The sequence below is a fragment of the Leucoraja erinacea genome, chromosome 9 (assembly GCF_028641065.1).
Source record: "Leucoraja erinacea ecotype New England chromosome 9, Leri_hhj_1, whole genome shotgun sequence".
NCBI lineage: Eukaryota > Metazoa > Chordata > Chondrichthyes > Rajiformes > Rajidae > Leucoraja > Leucoraja erinaceus.
Window position 1 is genome coordinate 56,932,507 of NC_073385.1, and position 20,337 is coordinate 56,952,843.

The 20,337-nt window shown below is 43.8% G+C and overlaps 1 protein-coding gene across 1 annotated transcript in view; it reads left to right on the top strand.

Moving 5' to 3' along the window:
• The first annotated feature begins 1,296 nt into the window (after positions 1-1,296).
• Positions 1,297-20,337, top strand: part of LOC129700410 (homeodomain-interacting protein kinase 4-like) — a 30,233-nt gene continuing 11,192 nt past the window's right edge. The window contains exons 1-4 of the mRNA XM_055640863.1: positions 1,297-2,259; positions 6,896-7,968; positions 10,735-11,104; positions 18,789-18,843. Coding sequence (XP_055496838.1) covers positions 1,665-2,259; positions 6,896-7,968; positions 10,735-11,104; positions 18,789-18,843 — 2,093 coding nt within the window. The 5' untranslated portion in view covers positions 1,297-1,664. The remainder of the gene's footprint in view (positions 2,260-6,895; positions 7,969-10,734; positions 11,105-18,788; positions 18,844-20,337) is intronic.

A 20,337-nucleotide genomic window follows, 5' to 3' on the forward strand; every position in this document is an offset into this window, starting at 1 on the left:
GTTTTGGTTCAGGACCCTTCTTCAGACCTCACATGGTTCACTTTGATGTGTAAATGCTGAAGAAAGGTCCTGACCCAAATCGTCACCTATCTGTGTTCTCCAGAGATGCTGCCTGACCCGCTGAGTTACTCCAGCACTTTCTGTCCTTTTATGATTGATCCAATCTTGGCCTCAACGCCATTTTCACTCGCACTGCATCTCCCCTCATCTCCCTTGTGATTTAATTGCCACATCTCTCACTGCATCACAAAGCACATTGTGAACTCCACTGTCAGCCTATTGGCAATCAATACCATTCAGTGATTCATACAATAACCCTTGGTCACTGTATGTGTAACATATGGCATGACCGAAGCTTGCTATTTGGCATTTCATAGCAAGTCCACACTAGTTGGGATGTTGCCATTTCCTCTCTTAATTAAAGGTTAATTACCTTGGGACTAAGAGGGCTTATGTGGTGTTTAACATTTTTGATAGATTTTTGATAGATTCATATTCATATTCATATGAAAGGATCATATTCAAAATGAAAGACAAAGAAAATTAAGAACAGTAGATCAACCTTTTCTTGTAAAAAGATGATATATGAAACACATTGTTATCATGTTTGCTGGGATGCAAAATCTTATTTATTGACTGGAATCTGAACAATTTATTACTGAAGTGCCGCATGAACAGAAACGCTCCTTTAGACCAATGACAGGTATTAAAGAAATTCTATAGATTCCAGTCCATAAATGGAAATGTTAAAATTGAACCAAAGTGTATATGTATAGGTATATGTGAGCTAAATAGACTGAATTCTTTCTTCTGAATTTCTGAAACTGCTATTCTTTTCAACCTCTCTTAGACTTCGTTTAGTTTTAGATTTTAGTTTTAGAGTTGCAGCATTAAACAAGCCCTTAGGCCCAACTGACCATCGATCACCCATTCTATGGTATTCCACTTTCTCTTCAACTCCCCACATACTAAGAACAATTTACAGAGACAATTAACCTACAAACCTACTAACCTACAGAGCACCCGGAGAAAACCTGTGCATTCACAGGGAGAATGTACAAATTCTAGTGTACAAATGTACAAGTGTTATAATGGAATTATGAGACTTTTTAAAAGCAAAACATATTCTGCAGAATTGCTTGAATTCAGTTAAATCTCACTATTTTATAATAAAGGAGACTTCAAACAGAGGAATTATTATGTTTAAATACGCTCTCACAAAGTATCTTGATGAAATCACAAAATAATTATGACATCAGAGTTTGTAAATCCTTTCTTACAGATTGTGATATAATGTGACAGGATCTCGATAATCCAGCTTTGCATGGCTGCTAATTTTGTTATGTTGGGTCTTGGTGAATGTATCCTATAGTTGATTCTTTGATTGTGGAGGAACTTATGGGCAAAGCTCAATTTTGATTTCTGATGACAGCATAGTACCTATGTGTCACTCACTGAAAATGACCTATAGAAATGCATGTTATTCTGAAAGGATTCTGTGGTCTCCACAACAACACGAACAGGATTGAATCAAGATAAACACACTGTGGAAGAAGACTACAAATGTAGACGTTCAACATCCTTGTATTAACATCCCCAGTCAAAGATCTGCTAACAATGAAGACAGGTTACTTAAAGATGATCGAAGTGAGAATACTTTGAATATGAGCTCTGAACGATTTAATGGATACCCTAAATCACAGAATATCATATATTCTCCTAAAACTGTTCTTCGTGAATCCAGTCGTAAGGAGATGTCTGCCATTATATCTCACGATGACATATATAACGTTATCCAACTGATCGGCGAGGGTGTATACGGAGAAGTGACTTGCTGTCGTAAAAAAAGCACTGGTCAGTTTGTTGCTATCAAGACCCTTAAGCAAGGTGGTTGCCTTGCCTCAGAAATAAGGATATTAAAACTGTTTCAAAATGTGGATACAAACAAATTTCACATTGTACATTTTCTCGAAAGCTTCCATAGCAATGGAAGGTCCTATCTGGTATTTGAACTTCTGGAGCAGAATTTGATGGAATTCCAAAAAGCTAACAACTTTGCTCCACTCCGTGTCAAGCATATGAGGATCATTGCCATTCAACTGCTGAGAGCTTTGGTGAAGTTGAAAGAGTTATCTATTATTCACACAGATATCAAACCAGATAATATCATGTTGGTAGAGCACACACGGTTTCCGTTCAGGGTCAAAGTGATTGACTTTGGTTCAGCCAGTATACTTCATGAGGTTCAACATATTAATGGTATGTATTTTGATGATCTCTTTCCTAATAATTTTTATTTTGCATTGTTTAACTTCTTTAATAAAAACTCCACCTTACATTGCATTTTTTATCCTGTTAAATCAGTTTTTGGCTTTTTTTTTTCATTCAGGGAATGTGGGTTTTGCAGGTAGCCATTCCCATTGCCCTTGATAAGGTGCTTGTGAGCTGCCTTAGTTCAGTTTACTTTAGAGATACAGCATGGAAACAACCCCCTTCGGCCCACCGAGTCCCACACTGATCAACGATCACCCATACACAAGCGTAGGAAGGAACTGCAGATGCTGGTTTAAACCGAAGATAGACACAAAAAGCTGGAGTAACTCAGCGGGACAGGCAGCATCTCTGGAGAGAAGGAATGGGTGATGTTTTGGGTTGAGACCCTTCTTCAGACGCAAGTCTACCGTACCGCACAAGACCTGTACACAAGTTCTATGCTATCCCAGTTTTGCATTCTACACAGTAGGAGCAATTTAGAGAAGCTAATTACCTACAATCCTGCCCACCTTTGGAATGTGGGAGGAAACCAGAGCACCCAATGAAAACTCACATGGTCAGAGGGAGAATGTACAAATTCTGCACAGCCAACACCCATTGTCAGGATCGAATGCGGGTCTCTGGTAGTCAGACACGTGCCGTGAGTAATTACTCAGGGTAGGCACTGGGCAGTCAGTCGACTTTTAAAAAATCTTTAGAAAATGAATTGGAAATCTTTACATTTAAATTTTATATTTAATAATTACCTTTTTATAATTGTAGTCAGGGTACGCACTGCCTACCTTGCCTATCCTGATGGCACGTGCCTGCTGGCAGTGTAAGGCAACAACTCTACCACTGAGCCGTCCAGTTGTCCTTGAGGTGTGAATACACCCACAAAGCTGTTAGGGAGGGAATTGCATGGCCATGACCCATCAATGCTGAAGAAACTGTGATATATTACTAAGTGGGCATTGTGTGTGGCTTGGAGGGCAATTTCTTTGTGATGGCATGCCCATGCTTTGCTGAACTTGTCCTTCTAACTGGTGAGTTTTGGAAGATGGAGTCCTTGTCAGTTGCTGCACTGCAACCTCTAGATGGCACAAACTGCTGTGTGATATGACTGAATGAATGAACAAACGTGGACTGAGTGAATAGTTGTGGATGGGTTGCCTATCATCTGGCTGTTGTCATATAATGTCGAGCTCCTTGAGTGTTATTGAAGCTTCACTGATCCAGGCAAGTGGACAGTGTTTCATCAGACTGCTGACTTGCACCGTGCAGATGGTGGACAGGCTATGCAGAGTTGCAAAAGTTCTGCCTTTTCCTCCAGTACAATAATTCCCCCATGTTTCAACACCTCAGATACATATTGTTTTGCAGAGGGGGAGGATTGTGTTGCAGGATAACAATCATTCATGAACTTCTAAGGAAAAGATCGACCGGCACATCCAGATGATCTACAGTGACCCAGTCGGGCAGCAGGAGCAGGGCCAGTGCCACATCCTGATAAAACCACCTCCACCCATCAAGGAGTTTGATAGTAGAGAGCCACTCCTGAAAGAGGTCCAGGACGTTGTGAAGAGAGCAAGATCTGGCTCAGCCCCTGGCCCGAGCAGAGTCCCCTACAGGGTCTACAAGAATTGCCCCTTGTTACTGAAATGGCTGTGGAAGATCCTGAAAGTCATCTGGAGGAGAGGGAAAGTGGCGCAGCAGTGGCGATTCACTGAAGGAGTCTGGATCCCAAAGGAAGAAGATTCCAAGATTCTCCTTATTAAGCGTTGAAGGCAAGATCTTCTTCAGCATAGTGGCGAGGCGGCTGACCAACGTCCTCTCCAGCAATGGCAATCGACAGCTCAGTGCCAAAGGGAGGCTTATCTGGAGTGCCGGGGTCCTACAGCACACGGGAGTGGTGACCCAGCTCATCAGAGAAGCCAGGGAGAACAAGGGAAACCTGACAGTGCTCTGGCTTGACCTGACCAATGCCTACTGCTCCATCCTGCACAAGCTGATCCAGACAGTCATGGCCAAGCATCATGTGCCGGGCCAAGTGGCAGATCTCATCCTGGACTATTACAACCAGTTCAACATGAGAGTCTCAACGGGGTCAGTAACATCAGACTGGAGGTTGGGATCATCCCAGGCTGTACCATCTCTGTGATCCTTTTTTGCCTTGGCGATTAATGTGATCGGCAAATCTGCTGATCCAGAGTGTCGGGGCCCTCGGACCAAGTCAGGAGTGCGCCAACCACCAATCAGAGCCTTCATGGACGACCTGACTGTCACCACTGAGTCAGTGCCAATAGTCAGGTGGATCCTGCAGGGGTTGGAGAAACTGATTGAATGGGCAAGGATGAGGTTCAAGCCAGGAAAATCAAGGTCACTGGTGCTGAAGAAGGGCAAAGTCATGGACAGGTTCCGCTTCAGCATCGAAGGGACACAAATCCCAACTGTCTCCGAAAGGACAGTGAAGAGTCTTGGCAAGGTGTTTAACAGCAGCCTGAAGGATACAGCATCTGTCCAGGAAACCTGTCAGGAGCTGGAGAGTTGGTTGAGAGCAGTGGACCGGTCGGGGCTTCCCGGCAAGTTCAAGGCATGAATTTACCAGCATGGTATCCTGCCCAGCCCATCAAACCTCTTCATCTGGGGCAAAGCGGAATCTCCGGATTGCCCGCAATGCTCAGGCAAGGGGACGTTGGAACACATCCTGAGCTGCTGCCCAAAGGCTCTTGGGCAGGGCCGGTGCACATGGCGTCACGACCAGGTTCTCAAACCCATTGCAGAAGCCATCAGCATGTGGATCAGTAGCTGCAGACGAGCACGGCCCACCACCCAAATGATCACCTTCGTGAAGGCCGTAGTGCAGCTGCCAAGAACCACAGCAGCCAGGAATCCGTCAGGAATCCTGGTGACTGCGTAGGACTGGCAGCTTTCCGTAGACCTGGTGAAACAGCTGAAGTTCCCACAGCACATTGCCATGACCACCTTGAGGCCAGATATCCTCCTGGTCTCAGAGGCGACCAAAAACATTGTCTTGTTGGAACTGACAGTGCCGTGGGAGGACTGTCTGGAGGAGGCCCACGAGAGGAAGATGACCAAGTACGAAGAGCTGGTCATAGACTGCCGCAAGCAGGGCTGGAAGGCAAGGTGTATGCCCATCGAGGTTGGCTGCAGAGGTTTTGCAGGGCAATCACTCTACAAAGCCTTGAGTGCACTGTGCATCAACGGAATGGCGAGGAGAAGAGCCATCAAGAACACCACAGAGGCAGCGGAGAAGGCCTCGAGATGGCTCTGGATCAGGAGAGAAGGTCCATGGGGAGGAGCGAATGCCACCTTAACACAAGTCGTTGTCTTATCAACCACGGCTGGGTCACCTGGGTGTTGAAAGACCCAAAACATCCAATGACCCCAGGTTACATCACTGATGATGTGTTCAGGAGCATCAATGGAGGTATTGTTATCAATCTTGTGCACATACTCTGAGCTAATTGAAGGTTACTTCTGACTTGGAACAGGTGAGGTTAACCTTGCATCGATGGAACGCCAACCTGTGACCAACTCATCTAACTAACTTAATACTTTACATTGCTTGTTTTTACCCAGCCAATTTTTAAGGGAACTTTGACAGGTATTTCAGGTATAAGCCAATTACAGATGGGTGGCACAGTGGCACAAGGGTAGAGTTGCTGCTTTACCACGCCAGAGACCTGGATTCTATCCTGACTATAGGTGCTGTCTGTAGGAGTTTGTATGTTCTCCCTGTTACTGTGTGGGTTAATTTGCCTTCAGTAAAAATTGTAAATTGTCCCAAGTGTGTTTTAGTGTACGGGGTGATTGCTGGTCATTTGGGACTTGGTGGGCCGAACGGCCTTCTTCAACGCTGTATCTTTAAAGTCTAATGTAAAGTCTAAAGTTAACTAAGTGTGTAATGCATTTAACTGAAATGTAAATAAATGAATCAACACAAATTATATGTACAATTTAGAAAACAGTATATCTATTCTTTTCAGCTATGTATTTTAGCAATCTAGTTGTATTCCTACTGTTTCTAACTGGTTAGATAAATATAATAATTTCAGATAATTGCTTAGCAGTAACAATTATTTCGATGTTGCTGCTGTTCCTAATTAGCTCAAATTCTAGTGTTCCTAATTGATTATTCCGATTGATTCAGTGATATTAATGTTAACCCTATTTTAGTGACACTATTGTTTCTAATGAGTTCTAATTTTATTTTTTCCCATTAGCTCAATTATTCCTTTGTTTCCAATTGAATCAGTTATATTTTCTAATGGTTCAATGATTCTATTGCATTTTGTTGGCTCAGTGTTGCTAATATTATGAATCAGTTCTGATTCCAACTCTTTTGGCCAATTTTCTTTGGCCGTAGACTAATGCTCAATTGCAACTGAATGGAGCCGGTACCAAACTCATTCCATGAAGGACTCCCATATTTTGCAGAGATAGGACTCTTTCAGCTCAATTTTCTATTTTATTCCCTGATCTCAAATTCCGAAGTAAAAATGTCGCACCAATAAGAACTTTTAATTTAGTTTTAATTATGATTCTGGCATTTTGAGAGAAAAACAAATATATAATTTCAACTTTCTATTAATAAAGGATTTTACTTTTCATTCCAAAGACCCGTATATTCAAGCCAGACACTACAGATGCCCCGAGATCCTCTTAGGACTGCCTTTCAGTGAGAAGTTGGATATGTGGTCCCTTGGCTGTGTACTAGCTGAGCTTCGCCTTGGTCAACCTCTCTATCCTGGTAAAAATCAATATGATCAGGTCCAAATCATTGTAAAAGCCCAGGGGCAACCGAAGGACTATCTGCTCAACCAGGCAAGTAAAGCACACCTTTTCTTCAAAAGAAATGCGTGTCCTTATTCAGGCCACCAGTGGCAACTTAAACCATTGTCAGAATATGAGTCAAAGATGTCAACAACATCTTTGGAGCCAAGAAGACAGACTGTGAAGTCACTTGATCAGCTTGAGACATTCAATATCATTCAGAACGTGTTCCCAAACGATGATGATATCGCTGAGTTCCATGATCGCAATGTTATGGTGGCTCTTCTGAAGAGGATGCTCAACTTTGATCCCAAAAATCGGATTTCTGCAGGCACTGCCTTAAGACATCCATTCATCACCATGAAACAACTAAAAAAGGACTATAACCATACAAAGTATTACCAGCACTCTGTCCAAGGTCTTGATGCTGCTTTAAATGATGGCAGAGTTGAAAACGAAAATGACAATTATCAGCCGCTCAAGGACTGTGCAAAAACTATGCACATTGAGGGTAGGCATGGGCAACCCAATCATAATAGTACTATGGCACAAACAGCTATTGACAAGGGGAACAACCTGAATATTGGCAGGTCTGAAAGAACTCAAGAACATAAGATACCATCTGATGGGACACACGTTGACCAAGCAAATCCATGCACAGAGGATATATACCTACCACATCCATATCAAGAAACCTGTTATCAGATATCCTGGTGTGTGCATAGACATGGTGCGGAATCCACATTAGGAAATCGTACAAGCCCACCCTCATCGCACCCATCAAGATCAGAACATTCTTTTGACAATGTAATTTTAGTTGATCAGGTGACTGAAAAAGATGTCTTTCCATCAAAGAATGGTCAAAGGAATAGAAATAACAATTCTAGAAAGTATTCTCCAAGATCTTCTGTAACAGAGGTATGAAATCTGTCAGCTGTCAAAGATGGCTACCAGTATTTACTAACAAAATATAAATTACTAAAAGGGATGGTAGTCAGTATATGTATATATATATGTGAATAGTTTTATATATATATATATATAAACTATATTATACTAAAACTCTTCCCTTTGTTCTCAACATTCTAAATTTCCGTGTGTATGCAGGGTTGTGTTGGTTTCCTTTGTATCTTAATTTGTATCTTCTTACAAAATGTTTGGCCAAAGCCTTCCCATTTTCACACATGCTACTCACAATTTTCCCTCGATGGGATAATTATCTTCCCGTCGCATTCCGACCTGTATTTCCGAAGGTTTTTTAAGTTTTCATTGTTTATTTCAAAAAACTATCCGCTTTTCAGTGGAAGACTCGTGCATTACTTTCCATTGATGATGTCACAGTGCCATCTCACAAACGTCCAATCGCAATGGATCTCATTTACATATGACATCACAAAGGGACAGGGGTGGGAGATTGCAACCTTCACGTGTTTGCACGAATGCAATCCTGACGTGCACAATCAAATAAGATCAAATAGAACAAGTTATCCTCTCCCTCCCTCTCTACTCCCCTCCCTTTCTACCCCCTCCCTCCCTATCCCCCTCCCTATCTACTGTCCTCCCTCTCTACCACCCCCCTCCCTCTCTACCCCCTCGCTCCCTCGCTACCACCCCCTCCCTCTCTACCCCCTCCCCCTCTGTCCCCACCGTCTCTGTCCCCCTCCCTCTCTGTGCCACCTCCCTCTCTGCCCCCTCCCTCTCTGCCCCCTCCCCTCCCTCCCCCCTCTCTTCCCCCTCCCTCTCTGCCCCCTCCCTCTCTGCCCCCCTCCTTCTCTGCCCTCCTCTTCCTCTCTGCCCTCTCAAGTTATCTGTGTGGATGTCTGTGTGTGTGTGTGTGTGCATGTGTGTCTGTCTGTCATGCCCTGAATTATGCCAAAACGGTACACGATGACACTACAATTTTTGGACTACCTTACTCACCATTGTCCTGTGGTGTGGTGTATCAATTTTCATTCAGGTTGATGATATATTTTACGTTATTCACATTTTCAACTTTAAAAAATCCAGTTTGAGAAAAATAATTTGAAGTTGCAGTGTCAGTTCCAGCTATGTCACAATGGGATCTCATATGCATAAACTGCCCGTCAGCAGTGCTCCACCCCACAATGACATCACAATGGGATCTCATTTACATAAAAAACAAAACAGCAGCTGCCCGCCAGCAGTGTTCCACTGGCAGTTAGCACCGTATGACGTTACAATAGGATATCATTTACATAAACAGTCCATCACCCAGTGCAATGAGTGATTTGTTACATTGTTTTAATGAGACGATGGGAGTGGGTGAGGGGAGGAGGGTAAATGTTATTTAAACATTGTGATTAGCAGGGGAGTGGGATAGGGGAGAGGTGAGGAGTAGGGGTGCAGGGAGTTAGATGGAGAGGATAAGGGTAGGGAGAGGTGAGGGGTTATGGAGGGAGGTAGGGAGTGATGTGGGTAGGTAAAATGAGAGGGAGGGAGAGGTGAGGGAGGGAGTGGAGGAGAGGAGGAGGAGCAGAGGGGAGAGGAGAGGGACGGTGAAGAGGAGGGGGTGGGAGTGTTGGGCGATGAGGGGAAATGAGCCATGCCTGCACAGTTGGGGTGAGTGGAGGAATATTGCATTGTGGAAAAGGGTTGCGTTGGGGGAACGGGTGAATGGTGGAATATTGCGTTGGGGAAATGGGGCCCAATGGGTCCCACTTAGTCTAGTATATTACTAAAACTCTACCTGCCTGCCTGCTCGCTGCTGCCGCCGCCGGGGGGGGGGGCCGGGGGGGGGGGGGGGCAATGGAGTCGGTGTTCGTCACATTGGGCATCACGAGTTTCGACATGTTGGTGGAGAAGATCACCTCCAAGAGGGACGTGAGGGTGAGTTTAAGTCAGTGGCAATGGCGAAGGAGACGGACAGTCGCAGCAATTCACCCGGGGCAACGGGTAGAAGGGACCGCCGTTGCCGCAGAGGGCGGGCGGGGGAGAGGGGTGAGTGAAGGAGAGAGAGACAGGAGCAGGGCCTCGACTGACACACCCCCCTTACTGCATTGGGGGCAGTGCAGTAAGGGGGCGCCGCTGCCCTGGTTGACTGCCAGGGGTGGAGACCAATCTGCATGGCGCTGACTGACCAATCTGCGCATATGCGCCATTTCAACGATTTTTAAACCTTAATACCTTTTGTATTATACCACGATCGGAAAAAAATGCATTGCATTTGCAGCACAGGCGAAGGGCGAGTAAGGTGGCAAAAAAATCTAGCGTTATCGGGTTATTTTTGCACGAATGTAAAAACAACGCAAACCGGAAGAGCACAAGATCAGAGTTTTAGTTTTGTATAGATAGATATACAGTAAATGGTATATATATATATATATATATATATATTATATATATATACACACACACACACACACACATATTTTATTTATATAAATAAATTACTGAAAGGGATTGTAGTAAATGGTATATATTTATAATACAATCCCTTTTAGTCATTTATTTATATTCTGATCGGTGGTATATATATGTGTGTAGGACTATTTATTTGTGTGTGTGTGTGTGTGAAAACCTAATTATATATAATTAACCCTGGCATTTAGTTGTACATAGTCCAATACAGTATAATGCTTTCAGTTATTACAACAGAAATATTAGGACCAAGAATTATTTTGAGGAATTTTGTAGAATTTGCTGATAATTTATTTTCCTATTGAGGCTGAAACTTTTCGGCAACCGGAGAAACAAAACGCAGAAGCTCACCCACAAGAAGCAGCAGCAGGGCAGTCACTCAGTTCCAATGCAACAAGAAATAATTCTATGAGCTCAAACATCTCCGTACATCCCATAAAGACAATGATTAAGAGGGAAAATATGGAATTAACATTAGCACCCTCAGATGTAGTTCAGAATTACAACTCATGTGGTGAGATAAAGCATCATCCAGAAGCTGGAATGCATCAGTACAACAGGCGTAACCCTATTTCAAGTGGTCAACACAGGACACAGCATGGATTTACTGAAATTCTCATTGCACCTGAGGGGGAAGAGCTAAACAGTGAAAATGATGACGAGACGTTAAAGAGAGGTGAGAATTATGTTACACACCTCTCAGGAATTGATCTAATGTATTAGTTCAAGTATAGGAGTATAACTATCAGTCTTTCTAATTTGTCCAACACAATTTTAACTGACCATGGTATCACAAATCTTCACACCTGTTTCCTCCGGCTTCACATAAAGTAAACTCCCAGTCTAAGATGAAATTCAAGATATTATGTTAGTAAATAGAATCTGAGAATAAGTTTTAAGAAAGTCCCTTATTTAAAAAATGTCCCTCATCTTTTAGTTTAATTTCGTTTTTGGCAGAAACTGGCCCTCCGGCCCACCAGGTTCGCACCGACCAGCAATCCCCGCACACTATCACTATCCTCTACACACTAGGGACAATTTACAATTTTACCAAGCCAATTAACCTACAAACCCGTATGTCTTTGGAGTGTGGAAGGAAACTGGAGCACCCGGAGAAAACCCACACGGTCACGGAGAAAGAATAATATTTGTACAGACAGCACCCGTAGTCAGGATCGATCCCAGGTCTCTGGCTCTGTAAAGCATCAACTTTACTGCTGTGCCACCATGCGCCCATCTCAAAATAGAAATGCAAAATATTGATATGAGGGTCAAAGAGATTCAGCATGGAAACGGATCCATCAACCCACACTGACCATCAAGCACCCGTTTTTACATTAACTGCATATTCTACACATTCTCCTATCAATTCTCCCGACAGATTCTGCTGCTCATCTAGACACTGGGGCAATTTATAGTGGCGCATTAGCCTTGCATATTTGAAATGGAGGAGGAAACTGAAGCACCCAAAGAAAAAGCCGCAGTGAGCTAAAGCATATGGAACTACATGGATTAAATTATATTATGTACCACCCATGTAGAACTCTGGTTTGATATCATGAGAAGCATACTTTGAGTTAAGCTTATTACACTTCAGGAAAAATAAGGTGGCTTTGGAGTGGACGCAGAAACCAGAGCTAAAAGAGCTTAATTTTCAGGGCACGTGGAATAGATTAGGCTACCTGAGCAGGGAAGACTGAAGGATAATTTAAGAGCAGTCGAGTGGCAGAAGATTCATCAGCAAAATTGAAATTTGCAGAACTGAAGCTGATAGATTAGTGATTTGAACAATATGAGTTCTATGGCTGAGATATTTAAATGGAATTTACAGATGAGTTTTGAGCAAGTTGATTGGCAGTGCAAACCCGAAGAGGTGAATTGGGCTACCGTTGTTCCTACCTTTTTCTGCCGCGCGTCTGAGACCATGAAAAGAATGTTGAACATAGAAACAGTACAACATGGGAATAGATCCTTCAGCCCATAATGTCTGCATCAAACATGGTGCCACGTTATACTAATTCCTGCTTGCATGTGATCCTTATTCCTCTATTCCCTGCATACGCGTTAAATGCCACTCTCGTACTACCTGCACCACCACTTGGCAGTGCATTCCAGGCACCCATCACTCTCTGTGTTGCAAACCTGCCCTGCACATCTCCTTTAAACTTTGCCTCTCTCACTTTTAAGACTAGCTCAAAATTCTGTAAATTCAATTTAAATACCTCAGCCATAGAATTTATATTGTTCCAATCACTAAACTATTAGCCTCAGTTCTGAAATGTTCAATTTTGCTGATGTGTCTTCTGACACACACTATCCTTTAGTGTTCCTTACTGAAGCTGCCTGTTCTATTCGATATGCCCTATAGTCTTTGACATTTGCATCCTGGGGAAAGAGGGAGGGAAGGCCTGTAGGAAGCATATAGAAGAGAACTATTGATTCTGCACATTACCCTATATAGGGCCCAATCCACATGCTGAATGGAAGACAATCCATTGTGGACATTAACCTATTCAAATCATTGCTCAGCCAGTTCTCAGTCACTTTTCCTGCAGTACGAGTTTTGTATTTAAAAGGTCAGCTCGGCTCTGCGGGCAATCCCCTTTTCCTTTGAGTGAGAGAGTCGTTAGTTCAAGTCGAACTCCAAGACATTTGCAACCTAGCCAGTATTAATAGTGATCTGCATTGCTCTGCACCATCTGTCTGCCCCAGTAGCTCATGTGTACATTAGTTATCGCACTGACCTTTTCCTGTAATAAAAAGGAATTAATTCCCACAGTTCTGTGGCCAATATAAATTCCCCGAACAAATGCCACCAAAAGCTGATTAACTTTCCACCTTTATTATTTCTCTATTCAGGATTCTCACAGGAGCAATTGGAAATGGTCAGGGGATAGGGTGAGAAGGCATGAACAGGGTACTGATTGCAGATGATCAGCCATGTGACCACAGTGTTGGCTCGAAGGGTCGAATGACCTACTCCTGCACCTATTGTTTATTGTCTATAATCAGTGTTCTACAAAGTAATTAGTTCTTGTGTGACATATTCAGGGGTGTGTTTCATGGACATTATACAGTACTTGTTAAAAGGACATTTATCTTTATTACATCTGTACATAATTCCAGATGTATTTTTTAGGTTGTTTTTCAATTGTAAATAATGTTATATCTAAGTGCTATTCCTTGCCCCACAGCAAAGTATATGCTGCTGCACCCGCTGAGTTTCTCCAGCATTTTTTTGTACCTTTAAAGTATATTATAAATTTGGTTATGCACCAACTGATGCAAAACTGTCTGAATCTACTGCATATAATATGCTTCCAGTAGTGAAGTTCCCTGTTCAGAATTTAAAGATGAAGAATTGATGGGAAGAGTCAATCTGCGTGTTATTAATCCTTAGTTTTATCACTTCTATGCCATCATCCCAAGGTCTATATTTCGTGCTGGTTTAAAGATATTACAATCATTGCTCCTTGCGTATTTACACTTTTCCATTTTGATAAATCCGAATCCCATTTCAGAATATTCCAGAATCATATAGCACAAGCAAGAGCCAATTATATTGATCTTATCTGTGCCAGCTTTTGTGAAAACCGAGTTGCTTCTGCACCATGTTCTTTTTCTGCAAGTCTCTATACACTTCCATAGATAGACACAAAATGCTGGAGTAATTCAGCGGGAGAGGCAGCATCTCTGGATAGAAGGAATGGGTGTCGTTTCGGGTCGAGACCCTTCTTCAGACTGAATCAGGGGAGAGGGAGATACGGAGATAAGGAAATGTAAGGTATTAAAACGAGACAAAGGGGATGGAGATGAAGGAAAATGTAGAATAGATCAGTGTTAGCTCAGAGAAGGTAATAACAAAGCAAAACCTATACACTTCCATAAATATTCTTCTATTTCCTATTTAGGCAATGCAATCCAGATGATATGGTAATGCATTCACCATTTAAAAAATAATCCTCCTTATCTCCATTTCATTTTTTTGGTTACTAGTGATAGTCTAGGTTTTCTCTATCAAAATCATTCAGTTGGCACATCTATAACAAACGATTATAATACCTGCCCAATCTTTCCACATAATGGTCTCTCAATCCCAATAGCCAGCTCCGCACCTTCTCCAGCACTTTGATATCCATTGTAAAATTTAGTGCCCAAAATTAGATGCAGATCTCCATCGGGGGATAACTTCAGATTTTACCTCAATGGGTTCGAATAGATTGCTTGCTTTCATATAAAATGCCTCTTAAGACTGGAATGACTGGAATGTGTTTGCAGCTCAGGCCACCCTTGACTCCCACACGGACATTGACTCATATACCTCCTCCGTTTTGGAATTTATCAACTCCACCATTAACAGTGTCACCTCCCTCAAACGGATTACCACATTCCCGAATCAGAAGCTATGGATGAACAGAGAGGTCAGGCTACTGCTGAAGGCACGTGATACTGCTTTCAGGTCAGGCGATGCTCGAGCCTACAGTTCATCCAGGGCTAATCTGAAGAGGGGCATCAAGAAGGCCAAGCACAGCTACAAGCTAAGGATCGAGGAGCACTTCAAGAACAACTCCGACCCCCGACGCATGTGGCAAGGCATCCAGGCCATCACGGACTATAAACCCACCAACACCACCCCCACATCCAGCGACGCCTCCTTCCTTGAGGAGCTTAACCACTTTTATGGCTGCTTTGACAGGGACAATCAAGAGATGGCCATCAAGGCTGTGCTACTTGCTGATCACCAACCCCTCACACTCACCCCCATTGATGTGTATGCGGCACTAAGCAGGATTAATGCATGAAAGGCTGCAGGCCCTGACGGCATCCCCGGGCGCATCCTCAGGGCCTGTGCTGCGCAGCTGACAGACGTCTGGACTGACATCTTCAACCTTTCATTTGCCCAAGCAGCTGTCCCCACGTGCCTTAAAACCACCTCCATTGTGCCGGTGGCAAAACACTCCACTGCGGTGAGCCTCAACGACTTCCGCCCAGTTGCACTTACTCCCATCATCACTGAGTGCATCGAGAGGCTGGTCCTGGCACACCTCAAAGGCTGCCTACCTCCCACACTGGACCCCCATCAGTTTGCCTACCACAAGAACAGGAGTACGGAGGATGCCATCTCCACGGTAATTCACTCCGCCCTCTCCTACCTCGACAACAGAGACACCTACGTGAGAATGCTGTTCATCGACTTTAGCTCAGCATTTAACACCATTATCCCCTCCAAACTAAAAACCTGTGCGGACCAACTGGCAGGGGTTTTTACTGACATTTTCAACCTCTCACTTCTGACGTCTGAGGTCCCCCAAAAGGGCATCAATTATACCAGTGCCCAAGAAGAATAAGGTGACGTGCCTCAATGATTATCGACCAGTGGCACTAACGCTGGTGGTGATGAAGTGCTTTGAGAGGTTGATCATGGAGCAAATCAATTCCTACCTCGACAAAAACCTGGAGCCACTGCAGTTCGCTTACCGCCACAACAGATCAACGGTGAATGCGCATCCCTCTGCAATTGGATCCTCGACTTCCTCATTCACAGACCACAGTCTGTTCGTATTGGTGGAAATGTGTCAGCCTCGATAACAATCAGCACGGGAGCACCTCAAGGCTGCGTGCTCAGCCCCCTGCTGTACTCACTCTATACTCATGACTGCGTAACCGGTCACAGTGCGAACTCCATCATCAAGTTCGCTGACGCCACCACTGTTGTGGGACGTATCACTGATGGGGATAAGTCAGAGTATAGAAGAGAGATCGAGCAACTGTCCATATGGTGCCAGCGCACTAACCTGGCCATCAACACCAGCAAAACCAAGGAACTGATTGTGGACTTTGGAAGGAGTAGGATGGGGACCCACAGCCCCATTTATATCAATGGGTCGATGGTTGAAAGGGTCAAGAGCTTCAAATTCCTGGGAGTGCACATCTCTGAAGATCTTTCTTGGTCCGAGAACACTATTGCAATTATCAAGAAATCATCAGTGCCTCTACTTCCTGAGAAGATTACGGAGAGTCGGTTTGTCAAGGAGGACTCTTTCTAACTTCTACAGGTGCACAGTAGAGAGTATGCTGACCAGTTGCATCGTGGCTTGGTTCAGCAACTTGAGCACCCTGGAACGGAAAAGACTACAAAAAGTAGTAAACACTGCCCGGCTCTGACCTTCCTTCCATTGAGGGGATTTATCGCAGTCGCTGCCTCAAAAAGGCTGGCACTATCATCAAAGACCCACAACATCCTGGCCACACACTCATCTCCCAGCTACCTTCAGGTAGAAGCTACAGGAGCCTGAAGACTGCAACAACCAGGTTCAGGAATAGCTACTTCCCCACAGCCATCAGGCTATTAAACCTGGCTCGGACAAAACTTTGATTATTAATAACCAATTATCTGTTATTTGCACTTTATCATGTTATTTATTCATGTGTGTATATATTTATATTATAGTATATGGACACATTGATCTGTTTTGTAGTAAATGCCTACTATGTTCTGTTGTGCTGAAGCAAAGCAAGAATTTCATTGTCCTATCAGGGACACATGACAATAAACTCACTTGAACTTGAACTTGAAACTAATCACCAAACTCATAGACCTGGGCATCGACCACTCCCTATGCAACTGGATACTGGACTTTCTAACTAACAGACCCCAGTCTGTTAGGTCAGACAACCACAACTCTTCAACCCTCACCCTGAACATCCACAAGGCTGTGTGCTGAGTCCTCTCCTCTACTCCCTCTTCCCCTACGACTGCACACCTGTACATGGTACTAACACCATCATCAAGAATGCAGATGATACAAAGGTGATTGGCCTCATCAGCAACAACGATGAGTCGGCCTATAGGGAGGAGGTCCAGCTCCTAGCAGCATGGTGCACTGACAACAACCTGGCCCTTAACACCAAGAAGACCAAGGAGCTCATTGTGGACTACAGAAGGTCTAGGGGTGGCACGCACACCCCCATCCATATTAACGGAACGGAGGTGGAGCATGTTTCCAGCTTCAGGTTCCTGGGGGTCAACATCTCTGATGACCTCTCTTGGACCCACAATACCTCAACTCTGGTCAAGAAGGCTCACCAGCGTCTCTTCTTCCTGAGGAGACTAAAGAAGGTCCATCTGTCTCCTCAGATTCTGGTGAACTTCAACCGCTGCACCATCGAGAGCATCCTTACCAATTATATTACAGTATGGTATGGTAACTGCTATGTCTCCGACCAGAAAGCACTGCAGAGGGTGGTGAAATCTGCCCAACGCATCACCGGTTCCTCACTCCCCTCCATTGAGGCTGTCCAGAGCAAGCAATGTCTGCGAAGGGCGTGCAGTATCGTCAAGGACTGCTCTCATCTGAAACCACAGACTGTTTACCCTCCTCCCATCTGGGAGGCCCTACAGGTCTCTCCGTTCCCGGACCAGCAGGTTCAGGAACAGCTTCTTCCCTGCGGTTGTTACCCTACTTAACTCTGCACCTTGGTGATTGCCAGTCAACCCCCCGCACCCTCCTCGGACACTCCTTCCCCCAGTGACTGATCTCACCCCCCCCCCCGAAAATTGCACTACTGCTACTATATATACATATATATATTTTACTGTTCCATTATTCTGTGTTCGCACTTCTGGGTGAGATGCTAACTGCATTTTGTTGTCTCTGTACTTGTACACTGCACTATGACAATAAAGTTTGAATCTGAATCTGAAAATCTGAATCTTCATAGAAAGCTCTACTTAATCAATTTTGGCATTCAGAAAAACCTTATTTCAGACCGCTGTCCTCACAACCACATTCCATACTGCATTCTGAAAATATCATTCTACTTCCTTGAATGCTTATCCACTATTATTCATGAGTTGCTTGCATCTTTATTCCATCCTGGATCCTCATACTTGTGACTCGTATCCCTAATTCTATTATGTCATGCAAATTTTCTTGGGCCCTTTAATTCAAAATGATGTCCTGAAGTTTAATCCATTCCAGAACCCATTGTGATATCTCTGACTCTCCCGAACCCTGTATAGTTGCTCCACTTTTTTAGTTTGTCAAGTCCTTAATTTGATGTATAGGAAGGCACAGTGGATGCTGGTTGGCACCGAAGGTAGACACAAAATGCTGGAGTAACTCAGCAGGACAAGCAGCACCTCTGGAAAGAAGGAATGGGAGCCATCCATTTCTAAATAGCCTGTTGAATTTATTTTATTGTCCATTTTTTCTCAGTTTTACTTAACATTTGATGACGTGATCTTATTAAATCAGTGAAATGTACAAATGTGGTAAATATTATAGGCCTGTTAAGAGTGATAAGGCCAAGGCAAAAACTATCACTTATTTCTTAATACTGCAATGGTTATCTACTAGGAAATAGAAGGATCAGATCCAGAGCAGAACATATACGCAAGAGTGGAATTATCCAGTAAGTAATAAAATAAATATCTTTATGTCTTAAAAGATGAATAAACAATTTTCCATTGAGAAGGCCTTCTTCTTCTTTCGTGTGGCGTGCACAGCCTAAAGTTGTTGGACTTCTATTTGATCTTCCGTTTGTGCACGTCGAGTTGTGCATTAGTCGAAACAAGGCGGACCACGTGAAGGTTGCAATCTTCCACCCCTGAGAAGGCCTGAAAATATAAAAAGAGATCACCACTTTGGTGCATTCGGGAATATTCATTGCTTCCAGCAGATCAAATAATTAGAAATAGGGAACAGCTATGTACAATATCCAGCTTAGAATATTTCCCCAGAATTGTGTGGTATCTCCTCAAAATGCAGAACAGAGTGGTGAATCTCTGGAACTCTTCCACAGAAGATAGTTGAGGCCAGTTCATTGGCTATATTTAAGAGGGTTAGATGTGGCCTTTGTGGCTAAAGGGATCAGGGGGTATGGAGAGAAGGCAGGTACGAGATACTGAGTTGGAATAATAGCCATGATCATATTGAATGGCGGTGCTGGCTCGAAGGGCCGAATGGCCTACTCCTGCACCTATTTTCTATGCTTCTAACTAGGCATCTTTCTGCAATTGCTACAATTCCTGCAGAAGAAGGACACGGGCTCTGGCGGTCGAGGACGGGCCACGTGGGTGCCGCAGATTTGTAGGTTAATTGGCTTAGTATAAAGGTAAATTGTCCCTGGTGTGTGTAAGATAATGTTAATGTGCAGGGATCGCTGGTCAGTGCTGACTCAGTGGGCCGAAGGACCTGTTTCCGCACTGCATCTCTAAACTAAACTGAACAAAATTCTAATTCTGCAAAGTTAGTTGTCTGCACTCAAAATGTTAAAGCTCAGTAGATTATTATAGCTATCAAAACTGTGGTTAATCATTTATTGTTGTCTTTGTGATTGTAACATATATAAACTCAATGTACCAAGATAGTCTCCGAGAGATATATAGGAAAGAACTGCAGATGCTGGCTTAAATCGAAGGTAGACACAAAATGCTCGAGTAACTCAGCGGGACAGGCAGCATCTCTGGAGAGAAGGAATAGTTGACGTTTCGGGTCGAGACCCTTCTTCAGACTGATGTCAGGAGATTGGGCAGCACAGAGATAGAATGTAGTTGGAGACAGTAAGACTGGTGGGAGAACTGGGAAGGGGGAGGGGATGGGGAGAAAGGGAATGTAAGGGCTATTTGAAGTTAGAGAAGTCAATGTTCATATCGCTGGGGTGTAAGCTACCCAAGCAAAATATGAGGTGCTGTTTCTCCAATTTGCGCTGGGCCTCACTCTGACAATGGAGGAGGCCAGGACAGAAAGGTCAGATTGCGAATCGGAGGGGGAGTTAAAGTGCTGAGCAACCGGGAGATCAGGTAGGTTAATGCGGACTGAGCGGAAGTGTTTAGCGAAACGATCGTCAAGCCTGCGCTTGGTCTCGCCAATGTACAGGAGTTGACGCCTGGAACAGCGGATACAG